Source organism: Suillus fuscotomentosus (assembly GCF_016647785.1).
Source record: "Suillus fuscotomentosus strain FC203 chromosome Unknown F5891scaffold_1, whole genome shotgun sequence".
In the NCBI taxonomy this organism is placed as follows: Eukaryota; Fungi; Basidiomycota; class Agaricomycetes; order Boletales; family Suillaceae; genus Suillus; species Suillus fuscotomentosus.
Genome location: NW_024539513.1, coordinates 2165056 through 2185517, shown reverse-complemented (window position 1 = coordinate 2185517; position 20462 = coordinate 2165056). Strand labels below are relative to the sequence as shown.

The 20462-nt window shown below is 45.3% G+C and overlaps 4 protein-coding genes across 4 annotated transcripts; 3 read left to right on the top strand and 1 right to left on the bottom strand.

The window, feature by feature from the left end:
• Positions 1–151: 151 nt before the first annotated feature.
• On the top strand, positions 152–5252 carry F5891DRAFT_1124413 (uncharacterized protein; the record flags this gene model as incomplete). The annotated part of the gene is made up of 12 exons (XM_041363887.1): positions 152–539; positions 595–788; positions 2416–2733; positions 2786–2987; positions 3034–3265; positions 3315–3444; positions 3498–3673; positions 3726–3822; positions 3875–4298; positions 4381–4533; positions 4618–4911; positions 4990–5252. The coding sequence occupies 12 exons, from the start codon at positions 152–154 to the stop codon at positions 5250–5252; spliced, it is 2871 nt and encodes a 956-aa protein (XP_041234353.1).
• Positions 5253–6373: 1121 nt separating this feature from the next.
• On the top strand, positions 6374–9182 carry F5891DRAFT_1134930 (GMC oxidoreductase-domain-containing protein; the record flags this gene model as incomplete). The annotated part of the gene is made up of 15 exons (XM_041364781.1): positions 6374–6419; positions 6472–6723; positions 6772–6863; positions 6920–7099; positions 7201–7334; positions 7395–7621; positions 7669–7755; positions 7807–7855; positions 7903–8044; positions 8103–8162; positions 8211–8299; positions 8362–8585; positions 8640–8659; positions 8712–8834; positions 8885–9182. 15 exons carry the CDS (start codon positions 6374–6376, stop codon positions 8987–8989), a joined length of 1830 nt encoding a protein of 609 aa, XP_041234352.1. The 3' UTR covers positions 8990–9182.
• Positions 9183–16675: 7493 nt separating this feature from the next.
• F5891DRAFT_994827 (uncharacterized protein) lies at positions 16676–18119 on the bottom strand. Its single transcript, XM_041378313.1, has 2 exons — positions 17275–18119; positions 16676–17221 (listed from the first exon to the last, which is right to left on the bottom strand). The coding sequence occupies exons 1-2, from the start codon at positions 17828–17830 to the stop codon at positions 16854–16856; spliced, it is 924 nt and encodes a 307-aa protein (XP_041234351.1). The 5' UTR covers positions 17831–18119; the 3' UTR covers positions 16676–16853.
• Positions 18120–18654: 535 nt separating this feature from the next.
• On the top strand, positions 18655–20374 carry F5891DRAFT_26810 (uncharacterized protein). Its single transcript, XM_041371143.1, has 7 exons — positions 18655–18820; positions 18876–18920; positions 18976–19231; positions 19286–19322; positions 19380–19458; positions 19509–19828; positions 19879–20374. The coding sequence occupies exons 2-7, from the start codon at positions 18896–18898 to the stop codon at positions 20104–20106; spliced, it is 945 nt and encodes a 314-aa protein (XP_041234350.1). The 5' UTR covers positions 18655–18820; positions 18876–18895; the 3' UTR covers positions 20107–20374.
• Positions 20375–20462: the final 88 nt, after the last annotated feature.

Genomic DNA, 20462 nt, shown 5'->3' with positions numbered 1-20462 from the left:
AAAACTTTTAAGTGTGTTACCCTTATCCCAAACACAGACAACGTGTTATTGATTACGACCATGGCACTCAGGCTCGAAGCATGGTTTACTTTGGACCGAAACCATATTTTCTTGGTGCTAAGCATAAACTATGTACGTGCCCCGTTTTTTCATGCTTTTACACACAGTTGATATTCTTCAAAGGAACTGGAACTCTCGACCAGACCATAATGCACTCCAACTCCCTTGTGGACGCTCCAATTGTCAGCGCTATTTCAAAACTCAAGCGGGACGAACCAAACATTGGAATTCAGCCCATCCTACAATCACAAAGCCACCTAACTCTTACCGTGCCAGTGTTTCTGAAGAGCCAGAAGAGCCTTACTATCCGGCCCCTGTGCAACCACATGAGCCACAGTTTGACTTTCAAGAAGTCGAGAACGATTGGTTGAATCTGACAGGACATGATGGGATGCACAACTCACCAGCTCCGAGAATTGACACTGAGTTTTGGGGGCCAGGAGACTGCTTATATCGGAACTTTCACAAGGACCTTGATGGTAAATGCTTCACTTTGTTATTAGATCAATTTTCTAACAATGTACATTCTTTTAGCCCGCCCTTGTGATGATAATGGTGTGTTTCTCCCCCCTGGAAGCCTACCTAAACCACTCTCTGATAAATCCTCCTCTGACTGGACTCCTTACCGAAATCGTGTCGAATTTGAAATGGCAGAGTATTTATTTACCGAGAATCAGACGCCTGCAGGTCAGATCAATACAGTGGCTCAAAAAAGTGTCCCAATGTTTGTAGGTTTTCATGTAATTGTGTTATTGCGAGCCAGGGTGTGAGAATCTGACTAAGTCAAAGGGAGGTCCCAAAAGGCTCCGCTTCTCGGCTACAATTATGTCCCCTATAGCGTGAGAATCCATTGACGCCGTGCGAAGATATGGCTATTTTAATTAGGTGACTCATTGGGACACTTTTTGAGTTTCTATTAAAATATGAAAATCAGATCATTTAGACATGACACCATTTACAAATATATATATAAATGGTCCCATATTGACAATATGGTCTCATTTTAATATCCTGTACATATATAAACCCTTCCAATAACATCATGTCCCTCATAATCAGCATGAAGTCTATTTCCTCTTCTCAAAGAGATAATATCCTTTTTCTCTCCACCTCTGGTCTATCTATCAGGCAGATTGCCTCCAAAACTGGTCTGGGGAAGTCAACTATTGCCAGGGTCATCAACCAGAATATTCCCAACAAAGAAAATGTCAAAATGGGTCGTCCTTCTAAACTTACTCTGCATGACAAAAGAGCTCTTGTTCATCATATTATATCTGGAAAGGCCTCTACTGCTGTTCAAGCCACAAAATACATCAATTCCATCATCACTACCACTGTCTCCACTCAAACAGTCAGGAACACCCTCAAGGAAGCCAATCTTAAAGCTGTAGTCAAGAAGAAGAAACCCCTACTGTCACCAGCCCATAGGAAAAGGAGACTAGCATTTGCTTTAAAGCACCAGCACTGGACTATAGAGGACTGGAAGAGAGTTATTTGGTCAGATGAAACTAAAATCAATAGGATGGAGTCAGATGGTCAAGAGTATGTTTGGAAAAAGGCAGGAGATCCACTTGGAGAAAAAGAAGTGAAAGGTACTCTTAAGTTTGGAGGAGGAAATATGATGGTGTGGGGCTGCATGGGGTGGCATGGGGTGGGAATTCTATGTGAGGTGGAGGGGAGGATGAATGCAGAGCAGTATGTCTCCATTCTGGAGGAGTGTCTGCTCAAAAGCATGCAAGAATCAGGTATTGATGAAGAAGACATTATCTTCCAACAAGATAATGACCCCAAGCATACCTCAAAGTTGGCCACCAAATGGTTTGAGGACCATGATATTACTGTCCTATCATGGCCAGCACAGTCTCCAGACCTCAATCCCATTGAACATCTTTAGGAATTACTCAAGAGAATGCTTGCTGCCTATCAAGACCCACCTAATGGACTATTTCAGTTATGGGAGAGAGTTGTAGTAGAGTGGGGAAAAATTGCTAAGGAGGAGTGTCAGAAATTGATAGAAAGTATGCCTAGGAGGGTAGCAGCAGTCATTAAAGCTAAGGGAGGAAACACTAAGTACTAGAATTATAGAGATTATGTATAATTGATTCAAACTCAAAAAAGTGTCCCAATGAGTCACCTAATTAAAATAGCCATATCTTCGCACGGCAGTCAATGGATTCTCACGCTATAGGGGACATAATTGTAGCCGAGAAGCAGAGCCTTTTGGGACCTCCCTTTGACTTAGTCAGATTCTCACACCCTGGCTCGCAATAACACAATTACATGAAAACCTACAAACATTGGGACACTTTTTTGAGCCACTGTAAACTCCTTGATCTCTGGGCCTCAACCCTCAAGAAACATGACGACAAGCCTCCATTTGCTGACTTTCGTGACCTTTACAAAACCATCGACAGAACACCGCTTGGGGATGTGAAGTGGCAGTCATTTTCAGTTCGCTACAATGGTGAAAAACCAGACACTGATGCACCACTATGGATGGATCAAGTCTTTGACGTCTGGTACCATGATCCACGAGAGGTCATCCGCAACATGCTTGCAAATCCCGACTATGCCAAAGAGTTTGATTACAGACCCTACTGCAAGTTCTCAACTGATGACGACAAGCATCAGTGGAAGGACTTTATGTCTGGTGATTGGGCATGGGATCAGGCCGTAAGTCTTTCAATTTCTTGATCACTCCTTTGAATCTAACAATTGCTGCCAGGACATAATCTCCGAAGATCCAGAATCACATGGATCCATGTTCGTACCTGTTGTTTTAGGCAGCGACAAGACTACAGTTTCCGTTGCAATGGGAAACAACGAATATTGCCCGCTCTATGCATCTATTGGCAATGTTTGCAATAACGTTAGACGAGCCCACCGCGACGCAGTTAGTATTATCGCCTTTCTCGCTATTCCCAAAAGTAAGCTTGGTTTTTCTTAAATGTGCTGTTTGCTTATCTGAGTTAGCAACGAAGGAACATGCGACTAGTGATGTGAAGTTCCGAAAGTTTCGCCGGCAATTGTTTCACTGTTCACTCTCCAAGATTCTCAAAACACTTCGTCCTGGTATCACCAAGTATGAAGTTGCACATTTTGGTGACGGACATTTCTGCCGTGTGATATATGGTCTGGGAGCATATATTGCTGACTACGAGGAGCAAGTCTTATTGACATGCATCGTGCGTGGTTGGTGCCCAAGGTGTGTAATTGTTTATTTCTTTAATCTACTTAAATTAATGATTGTACAGATGTTTGTCTTCACATATCAATCTAGACGAGCCAGCCGGTTGGCGCTGTCGTCATCATACAGATGTGCTTGTCAAGGAGGGTACTCTCGATGCCTTATGGGACGAATATGGCATTGTTGGTGATCTCATTGTAAGCCCTACCTTTCGCACTATGTTTCATGATGCGTTAACACTTTATATCAGCCCTTTACGAATGATTCTGCTCGAGCTGACATCCATGAACTCATTGCCCCCGATATCCTTCACCAGCTTATCAAAGGGACGTTCAAAGACCACCTGGTTGATTGGATCGAGAAGTACCTATACCAGACACACTCGAAGAAAGATGCTGAGCGCATCATAGATGATATTGATCGAAGGTAAATGATTCATTTCATCATGGGTACTATCTATTGAACTAGTTGTGTCTAGAATCGCTGCTGTTCCAGCCTTTGCTGGTCTTCGGCGCTTCCCACAAGGACAAGGCTTCAAGCAGTGGACGGGTGATGACTCGAAAGCACTTATGAAGGTATGTTTCTTGTGTATCAGACTGCTAATATCTTACTGACATATTGTTATAGGTATACTTATCTGCTATTGAGGGATATGTCCCTGTGGATATGGTCTGGACATTTCGAGCCTTTCTCGAATTTTGTTATCTTGTCCGACGCAGCATAATCACAGAGAAGATGCTCGAGCAAATCCAGGAGGCACTTGACTGGTTTCATCGGCACCGGCAAATTTTTGAAACACTCAACGTTATTTCGACATTCTCACTCCCTCGCCAGCATTCCCTTCAACACTACATACACCTCATTCGACTTTTTGGGGCCCCGAATGGTTTATGCTCTTCGATCACCGAAGCTAAGCATATCAAAGCAGTGAAGGAGCCATGGAGGCGCTCCAGTCGGTACGAGGCGCTGGGCCAAATGTTGGTCACAAATCAACGCCTTGACAAGCTCGCAGCATCGCGCGCTGATTTTACTCAACGCAAAATGCTTAATGGTACGTGCCTTTCTGCAGCTGTCCTTGAAGTGGGTAAGTAAAATACTATATTGTTATTGTACTCTCACTGATACTCAAATAGAACGACTGCGCGCCCTCAATCTCACGGCACCAGATGAAGCTGCCAACACTCAGGCTGTCAATACCACAGTGGACAATGACAACGACAATGATAACGAAGTTGACGACAGACCAACAAATGTCAAAGCGCACGTGGAGTTGGCCAAAACACCTCGTGAGTCATTAAGCACCTGTCACTTTCAAACTACACTAACATATGATTTAGAATATAAATGTGCTCGCACCATTGCTGCATTAGCAATTGAATTATCAATCCCACATCTCAGGCTCTTGAATCTTCTGCAACACTTTCTCTTCGGTCAACTCAACCGCAACGATCCCCATGATCCATCAGAGGTTCCCCTAGCTTACTGTCTCCAATTCAACGACAAAATCAGTGTTTTCAACTCTGCTTGTTCAAGATTTTTTGCGCCAAGTGATCTCAGCGGTATTGGGGGCATGCGCCATGAGTATATTCGTGCATGTCCGATATGGAGAAACGAGCATCCTCAGTTTGATTGTGTCTTCGTCAACACGAATCCAGGTCTTGATGGTATGAGGGGCATGGATGTCGCACAAGTACTGACATTTTTTTCTTTTACTTACAAGTGAAAATTATACTCATGTGCAGTTGTGCGGTGGTTTGATACCATTGGAGACTTGCCAAACGAAGACACTGGAATGTGGGTTGTACAGCCTGCTCATAATAACAACAACACGCCCCATATTTCTGTCATACATATTGATTCAATCTACCGCACCGCAGACCTTATTCCTGTATATGGTACTCGAGTTATTCCTGCGCAACATCACCACCATCAGACCTATGATATTTTCCACCGTTTTTATGTTAACAAATATGCAGATCATCACTCCTTTGAAATTGCATTTTAGACTTTTTTCGGTCTAGCATTTGCTTATGACACTTGTTTCCAGCTTTTTTGAACTTCGCACATGAACTTGTTTAGAAGCTCGAACTGCTTTTTCACAAGTAGAAAAAGTGATGATTAAGTCGGCTGAAAAATCTTCCCAACAGAAATTAAGTAACATAAGGTGAAATAAGGAACCTGTCGTTTTCCTGATGTACCACTTCAGGAGAGGATTTGAAAATGAAAATAATCAGTACTCTGTGTCACTTACTGGTAACAAATTTCTGTTTTTATGTTTTCAAACATGTCTCTTAGGTTTATAAAACATATTGGAACACATGAGTTTGGATCAGGCAGTGAATTAAGAAAAAAAATTGAAAAAAAGGCTGAAAAGACGTGAAAAGTCCAAAAAAGTCTGATTAAGTTGAGGTTTTACTGATGCCTACCTATATCATTTCATCATTGAATGTCTGATTGCAGAGCCTCAGAGGCGCATTGAACACGTTTGTTTAGGCCCGCTCCGATCGACGGCATTTCGCATGAAGCATTATAATCGTCACATACTCTCAAAAGTCTATCGTCCAGTCGCCTTTCTGACACGACGTACTACCCGAATTCGAATGCAATGCTACGTAGACGCATACTACACCTAAGTCTATACCGGAGGCCGCCGAATCATTTTTTCCGCAAGCATCGGCGTTTTTCCCAAAATGGACAGGCATTCTTTCTGCGTTAGGCTTTGACAGTAATCTTATGGCAACCACTGGCAGAATCAGCGAGGTCATGTTCCAGCACGAATGAAGGCATGGCGTACTAACGGCTTGCTCGTGATTGGATAATGCGGTTACTGCACGGTAGCAAGTACGGCAGGTGCAAGACGTTGCCTTGTGGATCTGCGCTGAGGTACCCTGTATTTTGAATTTTGAATTTTATATTTGACCCGCACCCCCGTTTTTCGCATGCTCAGGTTAACGTGGCCTAACGAAAGCAGTCGTTCTTGCAATTCATCGCAGTCTTGGTCATACGATTCGTAGCGTACGTTGCAAGTCCCCGTGGCCCGTGGGCGTAATGTTGGCATTTCACCTGGGTGAAGGTTATAAGATGATGAAGTAGTGAATGGCGGCCTGAAAGTAACCCTGCATATCAATGTCTCACCCAATCCTGTCAGAATTCGATATCGTTTTTGCTGGAGGTGAGGAAATAGTCTCTTGTGGTGGTTTTGCCTCTTCACACATTATGTATAGGTGGTACTACAGCCTGTGTTGTTGCAGGTCGCTTAGCTGCATGTGATCCCTCGCTGAGGATCTTGATCCTGGAAGCGGGTCAACACACCCTCAACAAACCTATTCATGTACAACCCTACCAATATCCCTTTAACCAAGCAACGACGAGCACCACGGTCACATTCCACATCGGAAATCCATCTCCTCGTCTCAACGGCCGTGCACCAATCGTTCCCTCCGGTCGTTGCGTTGGTGGATGCTCGTGTGTGAATCGTGCGTAGCATACTTGTAACGATGAATACGACTCTGATGATGAGACAGTCATGGTATACACTCGTGCACCTGCTTCAGACTATGATGATTGGGGAGTCAATGGTTGGGAATCTGAAAATTTGATTCCCCTCATGAAGAAGGTCTCGAATGCGTTTTCAAGTTATTTGTTCGAATTACTGATACTTTCGATCTATAGCTAGAGACATATGAAGTGCAGCCCGGTCGTTCAACTCACGGCTATAACGGGCCTATCAAGGTGTCCTCTGGTGGGTGTGAAGTAGGTATCTCCGACGAGTTCATTCAGGTCGGCACGACCTATCACAAGAGGCACTATGCCGATGACACCAATGATTTGGAAACATGCAATACATACAGTGTGAGCTATGGTGTTTCTTTCCTAATGGCGATCACTAATCAGATTTGTTTTAGCCATGTAGGAAGTGAGTTCCTGCACTCGTAGGCTTTGCTTATTTTTAGCTCATGTATGAAAGGTATATTGACGGGACAACCGGAAGGCGTTCGGACGCGGCTCACCACTATGTCTACAACCAAGCTCACAACCCAAATTTACAAGTCTGGGACGGAAAGCGCGTGAAGCGTATCATCTTTGAGTAAGTGAGTGCCTGAGATCGCAGCTGCAACAAACCATTGACGTCTTTTACAAATGAAAGAGACAAGCGTGCCGTAGGTGTCGAGTTCACCAGCGACCCGGTATCTTGTCCAGACGCGGATCAGTCGTCGAGTATTGCGAGAGCATTGAAGCTCGTTGTTATTTGTGGTGGAGTATTCGGTTCCCCGACTATTCTGGAGAGGTCTGGGATCGGTGCCGAGGCGGTTCTCAAGCGATGCGGTATCCAGCAATTGGTGAATTTGCCTGGCGTCGGAGAAAATTATCGAGGTGCACATTTATCTATCTATCCTATGAGCTTGACTTAGAACGGTCAGATCACAATATGGTCTTGGTTCCATACTTGGCTGCCGACGAGGTTGTTACCATGGACGCTCTCTGGCGCGGGGAGAGTATTCTACAGGGTAAGCATGTTCTCCCTATGATTCCAGCAATTTACAACTACCCAAATGTAGAAAGTCTTGTAAAATGGAACAGCAGCGGAAAGTCATTGATTGCACAAAAGTTAGTGCAAGTCATCACTGCTGGTATTGTGCTGATTGGTATCTCAGTGGCCTCGATTCAAAAATCAAGTGGCGTCCTGATGATGAGGAATTGAAAGCCATGGGTCCAGTTTTTCAACCACGCTGGAAGGAGTTCTTCCAGGACCGCTCAGACAAGGCTGTTGCAATATTTGCTGCTATTGCGGGGTGGGTGATTGCTTGACTTTGATGATATGGAAATACTCATAACAGTTAGATATGCTCCACAGCTCTCGAGGCCTCTCTCGATTATCCTTCCTCGTAACTACATGACCGCTAGTTATTATACAGTACTGCTTTCTGTCTACCCCATGGTTTTTTCTGAATCTCTTTGATAGCTTTACCCCGCGTCTGTTGGGAGCGTTCATATCAATGTAACAGAGAACAACAAAGAAGGAATTGACTTCACCACAGGCTTTCTAGATGAGTGAGTGGACACATTTCATTTTAGGGCACTTGTGTAACTCTGATACTTGATACTCCGCACAGTTCATCCGATATTGTTCCTCTTGACTTCGGGTACAAAAAGACACGCGAAATATTTCGACGCATGGCTTCCTATCGAGGTGAAGTCGCTGCTGACCATCCTGATTTCCCAGAGGGAAGCGCTGCAGCTTGCGGAGAAGCGTCTGGGCCAGTGGACATAAATGCACCTGACATTGTCTACACTGCCGAAGATGACGAGGCGATCAGTCAATTCCACCGCAACATCGGTAAGTCTCGACTTGCCATCTCTATATCACGGCGAAACACTAAATTAACATCAGTGCAAACGGCATGGCACCCGGTGTGTGCAGCTAAACCTTCCATAATTTCATATCTGATATTTGTATTTGTAGCTTGGGACTTGTGCCATGAAATCAGAGGCAGATCAAGGAGTTGTCGACGCTCGGCTGAATGTATATGGTGTGTCAAACCTGAAGGTCGCAGACATGTCCATTTCTCCATTGAACGTTGGCACGGTAGGTACTGAACAGGGGAGTGTTGATGTGCGATCTAACAATATATACAGAATACGTACTCTACAGCACTTCTCATCGGAGAGCGGGCTGCAATGATCATTGCCGAAGACTTGGGTATCGATTGCGTGGACCTGACCAGGGCCCAGTTTAAGTGAACTCTCGTGTGTCATTACATGCGCGTACTGAGCTGAGCTCGATTTATCACACGTCCCATCCAAGTGTATTTTATCTCGTAAAACACCACACAATCATCCATGTCTTCAGGAGCGAGCCACGGTACTTTATTTCTTGTTTGTTAAAGTTTCAGTGGTTACAAGAATGTAGAACCTCATCTGCCTGAATGTTAGCACGTTTACTCTCAGAACAAGCTTCTTTTAATGAGGCTTTGATGATATGGTAATACTCATGACCACGACGACAGATGAGCAGTAAGCGGAATACATTTCCCTCGTTCCGTTGAGGTAGTGTCTAGGATCCCAGATCCAATTTCCATTTCAAATTCACTTCCGTACGTTCAATACGTTAAATATTTAGGTACCAAGACGAATAAACAAGAACCGAATTCATATCGAGAATCTTTCTCCCGTTTCACAAAGTACTGCTAGTTGATACTGACGCTCTCCTGGAAATCGATTGAAGTCACAGCAGTTGCTGCATCGGATTGGGCCACAAGCCTGGCATGATATTCTCGAATGCTTAGGATGAGGCGTGGTCCCAGTACAAACATCTACGTGAGCATAAATATTTCAGAGAAACCACTATAAGTTTGAGTCTCCGCGGAATTTGAGGACTATGAAAGTGATGAATCGGGGTTGCATGCAAAGGTCAGAATAGGTCGGCGTACCACTGAGATCTTCGGAGACAGATAACCGATGGGCTCGATGCAAGTAAGAGCGACAAAACTAGCGATGGTGCAGACTTAGATGAGTGGAAAAAATAGTATACTCAGATCATGAACTCACCTCGCAAAGTAAGTGACGTGAGTTTCTATCAAAATCGTGAAACAGTCCATGATTATTCCTTCTGATGATTGTTGTCGCTTTTCACGGAAGTGTTTTAGAGCTATCCAGACTGCGAGGCAAAGTGTGAGGACCTCCCATGCAGTGAGGAGGATCCAAGTGGTGTAGTCCAGAACTCGTAGGACACTTCCCCTAAAAGCAACAGTGCATTCATAATTGCCAGAAAGAACGCGCTCCTCTGATATTTGCCAATGAGCCAGGTGCACTTGAATGTTTCATCCACAATCAATGCTTACCGGCTACAAAATAGCTCACCATTATTGCGATCATCACTCCGATGGCGATTCTTATAGCCAGGAAGACGACAACGAGGAATATCAGCATACGTCTGGATCTCTGGTACATGGCATATAACCGAACGATCATGATGACTTGCCTGATGTTTCAGTCAAGTCAATATAACAAAGATGCATAGCTCACCACCCAGCATTATATTTGCGACATCATTGATGTATTCTATTGCGTCGGACATGATATGGCCTGACAAATCAAGTGTTATGAGTTGTTAGTCTTGGAGGAGCACACATTTTAAAGAAACTTACAACTATGGAAGTCATTATCTTGATCCAACAAGTACTTCGAGAATCTCACTCACCCCTGCATAGCAATGTGTTGGTTGAACGAGAATGACTAGTAGGGTTCACGAAGAATACTCACTGCATCGGTTACCGAAATTGTCGGAACATAAACTGCATGCCCTCGGTCAGAACACACACGACGACATTGGAAATATGAAGAGACACACCCAGAACACAGATGCTGGTCGTGAACGATGGCTATTTAGCACAACGCCGATTGCATATCTTCCGAAACGTACATGGCATATATCATTCCAATATAGCGCACCTAGGATATTTCGAAGTTAGTTTCACGACTTGCCAACCATAGTTGAATTGTCACGTCGCTCTTTCGATACAAAAGTCTACCCACCCAGATCAACTCAACCTGCAAATCATCGTTAGCGGGATGGGTACCCTAATAATGGCATCAACCTGACCTCTTGTAAGTTGTCCGAACGTGAGTACTGGCGATACCTAAGGCCATCAGTGGTTTGTTGATACTCGTTCTTGCTCACCCCAGTCGTACATTACACAAACAAAGGAGGCAACTGCGACACCGTGAGCAATGTCAGATTGACATTGTCATGATCCCACTGGCTGTCCACGAACCTACAAAATAGCTGCTTATGCGATGTGGATCTAGGAGTGGCCCGGACCAACTGGGATCATCTGAGACTGTTGGGGTCATGTTACCAGAGAATGGAAGTAGATGAGTGGAGGAACTTGGGAGGACGTATGATGAAGGCATTCATTGATATACCATATTCAAGTGCTTGCATCGCCGAAGTGAGATTGAGGGATGGTATCTATTCTTGCCTTAGTGAGCATACACGTAAAGTATATAAGGGTTTCATCAGTGAAATGCTGTAGAACACATACGCAACGTAATCATCGAAAGAGCTCGAAGTCTCGCAATTCAATGACATTGAATTCAGTAGTCCCTCTGCCTCACTGGTCCAATTTGCGAATCTCTTGACAAATGGCTTGGTTGCATTCTACCAGAAACGGTCAATGATATTCCTAAAGTCGGTCGTATCCTCGATTGATCATCGGTCACTCCATGCGACCTACGGCGGGCGGCGGGCGGGCGGGCCATCAGAGAACCTGTGAGAAGAAGATATCGTTATATATCGTAATATATAGGAAAGGTTTTCGTCACATTGTAATATAAAGTGATATAAAGCAATATATGACCATGTAAAAGCACCATAATCAGCATAATCCCCAGCAAGAACTCACCGGTTTACTGATGCGCCCGCCCGTCACAGCGCTCATGGATATCTTCACCGGGCTACAATGTCCACAAGGACTCTTATGCGGTAGATAGCTTTGTTACCGATGAAAAATTCAAATACTGTTAGTATGGGTGTCGGTAGCTTGTATAGTAGGTACCTATGCCTGCGAACCAAATAGAGGGAGGGACAGCTGCTCCGTTTTGTTACGTCAGATGCGGGTTCCCGGAACGTTTCCTTCGGTTCGTGTACATGAGGAGTACAGATGGGACCAAAAGTGCATACATGCGTTGTTCCCAATTCCCGGTCACTAAGACACGATCGGCTTGTATAGTGATGAGGGCAGTCCTACAAAGGTGGATAGTTGGCCAAAGATGGGAAACGGGGGATGTGGTGAGCGAGCATATAAAGACAAGGAAAGAGTTCGGCTGTACGAAGAAAGAACAATAGAGAAGGAACAGGAACGCGGAGCGAAAGCCACTAGCAGGTGTGGTGATGCTACATGCTTCATGAATGTGCGATGACTCCAGTTGAGTGATTCATAAGTAGTGACGGGATTGAATGCACCAGTGAATAAATGCTGGTGAATGTATTTAAGAGTGTGTACATGTTGGTCGAATATCTGGGCCCATTTCTTTGAAAGTTGAGAAACTTCGCAAGGAGCTCGAGGCTATTGAAAGAACCGTGATAGACACAGACCAATATTAGGATCAGATGGAACCGAAAAATAGGTGTCAGATAGTGCTTGTACTTTGTGCATGTCTGGCATCATACTTACTCTGCTGCAGAGAGGAGTCACTAGTCAGGCCTGGAGCGAAATAAGTTTTCCTGGTAGGACTCGGAAGCACAAGCTCAAAAGCAAGTGCGCGGAGTTTAAAACGTTCTCATTACTACACCACCAGTTGCAGGTTTATGTAATTCGTATGTATTCGACTGTTCCTCTGTTTCAAGATCTCCATTGCTCGAGCAGCAGCGAAATTTGTTCAGAAACAAATACAATAGATTAATTCTGCAACGAACTATCCACGCGTCGTGCCATCAATCATACGACACCAATGCGAAAGCAGAAACACGACTCACTGTAATTCACTTTGTGACACACTACTCACTCAGGCTGACAATAATCGATGATTGCATTCTATCACGTTGGTGAGTATTGTAGACGAATTCAGGACGTAAAATTCTGATACTCACAATCTCTTGGACAAGTGTCGGCACGCACTTCTGACCCGCGCAGCAGTTGACCTCACTGCAAATATTGGGACATCTACCATCAGCATCACTGGCAGACACTGTTACCGTCAGAGCAACAACAATAGTGAGAATGGAGGAGAGATGCATTGTTTGTGAGTGCGTGATATGGGATCAAATCAATCTGAAGGGGACGGAAGAAAAATGGCTCACTTTTATGTGCTGCATTTTGTCGTGGCAGAACTTCATGGTAATACACGATCCCCTTGCTATTTGCATTGCCAGCAGACCTCAACTTCGATCCGCACTCACATAGGCTGACCTTATGCATACGAAGTCGTGTCAGCGGAAATTACTGAAGAATGATTTTATGATCTCGAGAACTTGGACCACGCACGGTTATACAATTTGTCTTTGTTTAAAAGGAATATAATCAATTGTGTAGATACGCTACGTCGTATCGTCATCACCTATGCATTCGTGCTGCCAACGCATATCGAGCTTGGAGAAGCAAGATGCACGAGTCAACGACGCACCACGGATGAAGGGTTGTTGAGTTGTGGCGGCTTTAAACTTTGTAATGAGGCCACGTGTAGGGGTTTGCTTGAGGAGGAATGAAGCGTGAAATTGATCAATTGGTGGACTTGATCCATCAATGTCAAAGTTTCGTGCGCGGCGTCAATAACTGTGAGCATTTGAGTGAGCATTGAAGGGAGATATCAGTGCTGTAGATAGGGATACGCACGGGTAAACCCGCGGGTTTCCTGAGGTCAACCCGTACCCGTACCCGCCAAGGGTACATACCCATGAAGGTTATACCCATGGGTATGCAAGCATGTACTAGCTCCACCCAATCCCAACAGCCATCAGTGCTTAGCGCACATGCCTAGCACACGTCAGCGAATGCTGACGTGGCCTGAACATGTGCGAACGGCACCCGAAGATGCCAGAATGGGAGATGGAGTGGCTGCGGGAGGTGGGCCGAGATGGGGGGGTCGGAGTGTGAATGAGGAGGAGTGGTGCAGGGTGCCTCGAATGAAATGTCGAGGTCTAGGTATGGGAGAGACACTGCGCAGTGCGCGTGAGTGGGAAGAATAGATCTACAAAATATTAGTATATATAAATCACTCACCTAAAACTTCTGTTAGAATGAAAGGAAACACTGTTAGAAAATCAATCATTGAGAATAGTACACCTAAGTTACACAGACAGTTAAAGTGCTGATGCGCAGGGTTGAGTTTGGTGCGTAAGACGCAAATGGGCCGCAACAACAATTGTATCATTGTTTACTTTCATGAGCTCAGTTTCTTCCTCTATGATCGCGCCTGCTACAAAGTAGCGTCTGCCTTCAAAATTAATGACGGAGCTATACTAGCACTCACAACATCCATGTATGTGCTTCCATGGTAGGCCAATTTGGTGGATGCTGGATATCACACTGATCTTAGACTCGTAGCCAGTCTGACTACGTCCATTTGAAATGGTGAGACGCAGTCAGACTGGTCGGAGTGATTTGGCAGGCGAAGCGAGGAGTTTGAAATTTGGGAGATGCCGGTATGCCGCTTTGGGTAACATTACAACGCAAACTCTTTCGTTCGTACCGTGAAAAGTACAGTATCCTCAAATACAACAGTACATCGCGCCGAAGCACTAATCATTGATCAGGACAATTAAAATGGTTCCATTTCATGCATCATACCCACCCATGATGATGTATAAGCAGCTGTACATTTGGCTTGGATGATCAATCCTTTCAGCCTCGACGAGGAAGGAAACATGGTTGAAACTTAACATAGTGTACAGTGTGAGCGAGAGCAGACGCATCACTTGTGCTATATGACCAGCCTGGCTACACCACTCGAGTATCCGTGGTAGTATACGCCAGGCTGGTCACGAGTCTAACCAGGGACGGGATATTTGTTTCTGGGTCCATTGAACGAGATTTACGGACGGTCACACGTTTTGCAATGGGCAAATCTATGGTACATCGGTATGCGACTTTTACAAGTCAACCCATCGTCTCACCCCCATTCTTAAAATGTTGGTATGGAATCTTGCCTGTGGATTCGCACAATCAGAATTCCAGCTTCTCGCCTTCCGATTTTTACTGGCCTCGGAAGCAGCGCGCCCATGTCGGTAAGGTTTCATTTTTTAACTAGAAAATATTGTTTCTGAATAACTTGCCTTTTCAGATCGGCAGCGGCTTTCTTGGGGACTGCTGGCAGTTGCTGGCGGTTAAATGAATGAGGGAAGGCTGTTAGCATTTACACCTTAGCACCGTTATTGGGTCCCGTCCTGGGACCTATCATAGGCGCCTGGTTAGTAGCCATCTCAGGTTTAATGTCACTATCTGAATTGTGACCAGGATCGCTGAACGGTCGACCTGGAGATGGGTGGTACATGATGCCTTTGCCAACTGAGGACAGTTCTCATTTCTCTGACAGTTTTGGTTTATGTCCATCGTAGATGCAAATCATCGGAGTGTTTTCATTTCAATATGTATTCTTCCACAGATTTGATCTCACATCTCACAGTCTGTCTGACGACGATGTCATCGATCTTTCGGGATGTATACCAGCAGTCGGTAGGCGTCGCCGGCCTCCATTACATTGTACTCGACATAGGCATGGTAGGGGTGGCCCAATTAAATGCGAGAACGATGGACAAGAATTACGTTCATTTCAAAGATAAGAACGGTGGAGTTGCGAAGCCGGAGTTCCGTTATTTTGTTTTATTGCCTCGTTTCTTGAGTGCTCATATAGCATCACCAACAGCTATGATGGTTCTCGAATCTGTGCTACTTCCAATAGGATGTTCGATTGTAGGCTGGAACTTGTGAAGCTTATACTAATTGGATTGCATCAGATATTGTTGGTTTGATCTTCCCGGTATTGTTTTTTTGATAACGATTTCCACAGGGTATTGCGCTTGTAGGAGCAGGCATCATTTTGAGTTTCCAGTGTATCCAGGCATACATTGTTGATTGTTTTACGCTTCATGCTGCTTTCGGTACGTATTACCACCCTCCCATTTCTCATCTCAAAATTTTCGTATTCAGCGCTGGCCGCTGTCTCCTGTTTGCGATCACTAGCAGCCTTTGTATTTCCCCTGTTTGCTCTAGTGATGTACATCACACTTGGGTTTGGGAAGGGCGATACTATCATGGGGGTCGTAGCGATCGTCATAGGCTGTCCTGCGTACGTATTCGTTCCTCTTCGTCACCCTTCATGATAATGATACAGACCCTGTATATTTTGGTATTACGAGCAGATACGGAACAGCAGTCGATATGCGCGGCGATAACGCTAGACAAACGAGCAGCGACCGAAGTAAGGCATGGTCCGCGATAACTCACGAATTATGAATCCTGCTGGCAGCTATACGGTATTCTTGTTCTTGTTGGGCGCAAATAATACAGGGAAAACTCCGCTCTTGACTTCTCCGTTCCTAATTCTAAATCATGAGATTGCAACTGTAACAAACGTAAGAAGGATCATCACACATGAGATACACCAGCGTGCGGCATGCTCGATTTAGCGATTTCGACTGGTAGCATATGGCTGTTGTTGCTAAGGTCTATCGACGGGGGCTCGAGTTTGTTGTCCCGCGAGAGCATAAATAGGATTCACCGACCAATCATATCTAGGGTATAGGTGCAACACAGACCGGCAGAAAAGAGCTTGGCTAAGCTTTCATACGCCTTCACGAGAAATTCTATGAGGTACGCAATGCGCTATTAGGAAAGATTGGGATGTGAACTGCGGCGTCGTTGTCGAAGCAGTGGGAAGAAGTTGTGACTTGAGTACCGCTCAAGATTTTTGAATACATGTTCAAGTTGTGGGGCGTTGACTGTACACCAGTGATTCTAGTTTCCCTCATTTTGAAGTGCGGAGTGGAATCAGCTCCAGTAGTTTAAAGGTATAAACATGATTGGAGTGAGACAGAAATCAGATCGATACAAACGACTTGCAATACAGAGGACAGATCAACAAAAAAGGCGACAAACTGCCGTTTGTTCTATGTTCCGAACACGCCGTTCACTAAACGCTCTCTCCACGCACTCCCTACACCGTATCCGGGAAATATGTCGCTCGACAGGACCTTACGCTGAATGACGACGCTCGGAACGACGCTGAAAGCACGTAATCGGCCACTTTCGATAAGCCAACTGAAAGCTTGATCAAGAGCTCGGGAATACGCGAACGGTGGGTAGCGAAGATGCTGCAAAAGACGCCGAGCACCGGACAGGGAAAGTGCGTAAGCATGAGTACAACGTGGAGAGTAAGATGGGTGTATGTGTGACCGTGTTGGCAGGTCATATAACGGAGACATGACCTGAAACGATGGAAGTGCAGAGTAGAAGGATTCATTTGACCAGCAGTGACCTGAGGAACACAATACAGCATCCATTGCGAACAACGTAGCACTGGCGGCTTACCCAGAAAAACCATGTCCCAGCCATGTGGGAGAGAGGGCCAGATATGACGCATTCTTATCTCGATGTCCCTTTCCATATCGATATCGTCTTCCAAGAAAACCGCGACATCCTCAGGAGTGGTATTCACTCTACCGATGAACTGGCGAATAGCAGAGACATGGGAATACCAGCATGAGATCTTTGGCGCAGTGAGGATCATCCAGTCCGGAAGGCTAGGTTTGAAAGGCGGTACTGAGTTATCTTGAGTTGCACACGTGACATTTGGATGGTGCGAAACACTAAGAGAGGACAAGGTGGTATGTCTGCTATTTTGAGTGTCCACAGAGGTCCAGAGGTCGGAACCAGAAGCTCCAAAGTACTCTGTGGAAGAAGCAATAGCGTTGATATCAGCAGGCCAACGGAAGATTGATCCCAAGTCGTCCAAGGGTCCTTTGGAGGGCTGCAGCGAACGCTGAGAGACGACCTGCTCGAAAATATGACCAATAGTGATATCTGAAGGGTCGAGTGCGTCAACAACCGTCCAATTGATTTCTTTGGATGCTTGCAAATGTCCCATCTGTTTTCGTCGGTCTTGTCGCCAGGGCAGAGATATGAGATATACCTCAGAAGCGATACCCAGCTGCGTCGATGAGGGGTAGAAGAACGTTGTGAAGTTCTTGGTAGAACATGAAACCTTGCTGTAATCTCCTTCTTTCCAATGCACACGAGAATGGACGAAGGATGGCAACGAGCTCAGTTGCGGAGAGACGACTCGGAGCACAGGGATCCACGACCATAAAACTAGAATAACACCCAGAACGAGGTATACATATCTCGCAATACCCACTCGAGACACGAAAAGGTTGGTAACCATGGTTATGGGGTAACGCACAAAGCCGTTGGGTATTAGCAGACAGTCACGTGAGGGCGTGTGCAAAAGTAACGATTACGTAGGTAGCGTGTCCTGTTCCTGGTTTAAATCTACACCTCATATCAAAAACTGGCTCAGCTCTCCGAGCTTGCCAAAATAAGCAGGAAAGTGTAGCATTTCTTTTGGCATGCATTCTGCACTAATTCTCAGTACTCGGTCTCATTGCAATCGACTCCCTCGCACAGACTCGTCTGGGCACATCACATGCGACAGTATCATATTACGAGAACTCCTTCGGTTCTTTGTCCCCCCTATTAGGCTGTGCCGTCCATCCTGCAAATAATACAGGGTTGAATTTGACGTTTATAATTGCCCAGCCTTGAAATCAACGACAGCATATATATATATAGAAAATCAAGCAGCGCTTCACCTTCGATTATGCCATCTTAGTCCCACCGTGGGGTCTCGATGTCAGTTTTTATCACTGTGTGAGTGATATCCTCAACTTTAAACTTCGTGCGCGCGGCTGCCAATTTTTATGTCTCCCTAGCGGAAATTTTATCTTAGGTTCCCCATATAACCTTTGCATCTCCCCTGCCCGTCCCTTGCGGCCATTCACTCGTTGTCTCCAACATCTTCCGATAGGGCACAACCTGAACGCTCGAACATCTATTTCGTCTTAACCACCCTTCTTTGGTGAACTATTTTTCAGCCATGTCATCCTACACCTCGCAGACAAATCTCTCCATAGAAAGATTTCGCCTTGATGGAATGATGCTCTTGTGTGTGTGCTACGGTATGTTCTCGGTTGACATGCGATGCCCCAGAAGTTGACTCATGTATCGCAATAGGCATATTTTTTATCCTTACAGTGCAAGCCTGGATTGCTCTCATGCAACGGCCTCGATACGGGGGGAAAATAGCAGATCATCGTCACGTACTTCTTTTCTACGTCTTTATTACGTTCGTATTGGGATCGATAAGCTTTGGTATAAACGCAAGGTATACGGAGATGATCTGGATTGATCTTCGTAATGCGCCTGGTGGCCCGCTCGCACTAATTGAGAACTACATGAGTTATCGTATCAACTTTGTAGCGCTTGCCAGGTGAGTGTCCTTGTCCATCCACCTCCGGATCTCTAATATCGGTGCCCCATCTAGTGGTCACCTCCAGGAGTGGTTCATGCAAGCTCTGCTCGTGAGCCAATTAGTTCCCCAGATCGTGAGCTACAAACCTCATGCTTAAAAATCTTAGCTCCACCGATGTTTTTTGATATGGAATTGGTCAAGATGGGTGGTGGTCCCAATGATCTTACTCTATGTTACTATGATCGGTACAATCTATCATTCACCAAGCGACACCCATCGCTGACATCTTGCGCAGCATTCTCCATTATCGTCCTGGTCCAAGCGGGCAGTGGTGTCAGATTTTACAACATTACCATGGAGATTGCCTACCTCTGTGTCGAAGTAGGGCTCACCGTGATCTATACCGTTCTGGTGATAAATCGCTTGTTCGCCATGCGAGGGCGTATGCGGCAGGTCATGGCCCAGTATGATTCAAGCACATACAATACCATCGCCCTCATGGTTATCGAGTCCGCAGCACCATACACTGTCTTCGCTATTGTTTTTATAGTTGCCTTCGCTATGTATTCTACCGGTCTCACCACTCTATGTTTCCTGTCTATCGGCAAAATACAGGTAAGCAAACAAATTCTGGTCAACTACGGCTCTGATGCTAGCTATTCCAGGGCATTGCCCAGTTGTTCATCATCATTCGTGTTGCACAGGGGCGGGCAGTCACACGCGAGTGGTCGACCCGAACTCCCGCAATACATACAACCTTAGCATTCTCAGGGACTGTATCCGACTGCACAGAGGGGACCGACAATGAACGAATAGGAAAGCCAGAGCAGACCGTTCAGTTGCATGCTGATTCAGAGCAGGCGATAGAAGTTACTGTGTCTGCGGTGACGTGACAATTGTTGATCTTTGAAGCAGCGATAGCATGGGACAGATACCGGTATTCATTGCAGAAATGAGAAGTTTCCTCTATACTCCACAACATCGTGATCATACACATCGGACCAACCTCCAACTATCACAGTTATAGTCCCCCCCAGCTCTGTGCACGCTTCGCCCTAGTATATATAGAGCTCATACAACTCATGAACAGTATATAGCCTGTTATAGTAGATATGGTGTACTACTTATATATGGTTGGCATCCCGACTTGCCGCCCTTCTGGCCATCCTTATCCTTATCCCTTCATGATACGCGCATTCCATCATTTGCATTCATGTGAAACTTGTTAGATAGCCTGGTTCGGGTGGAT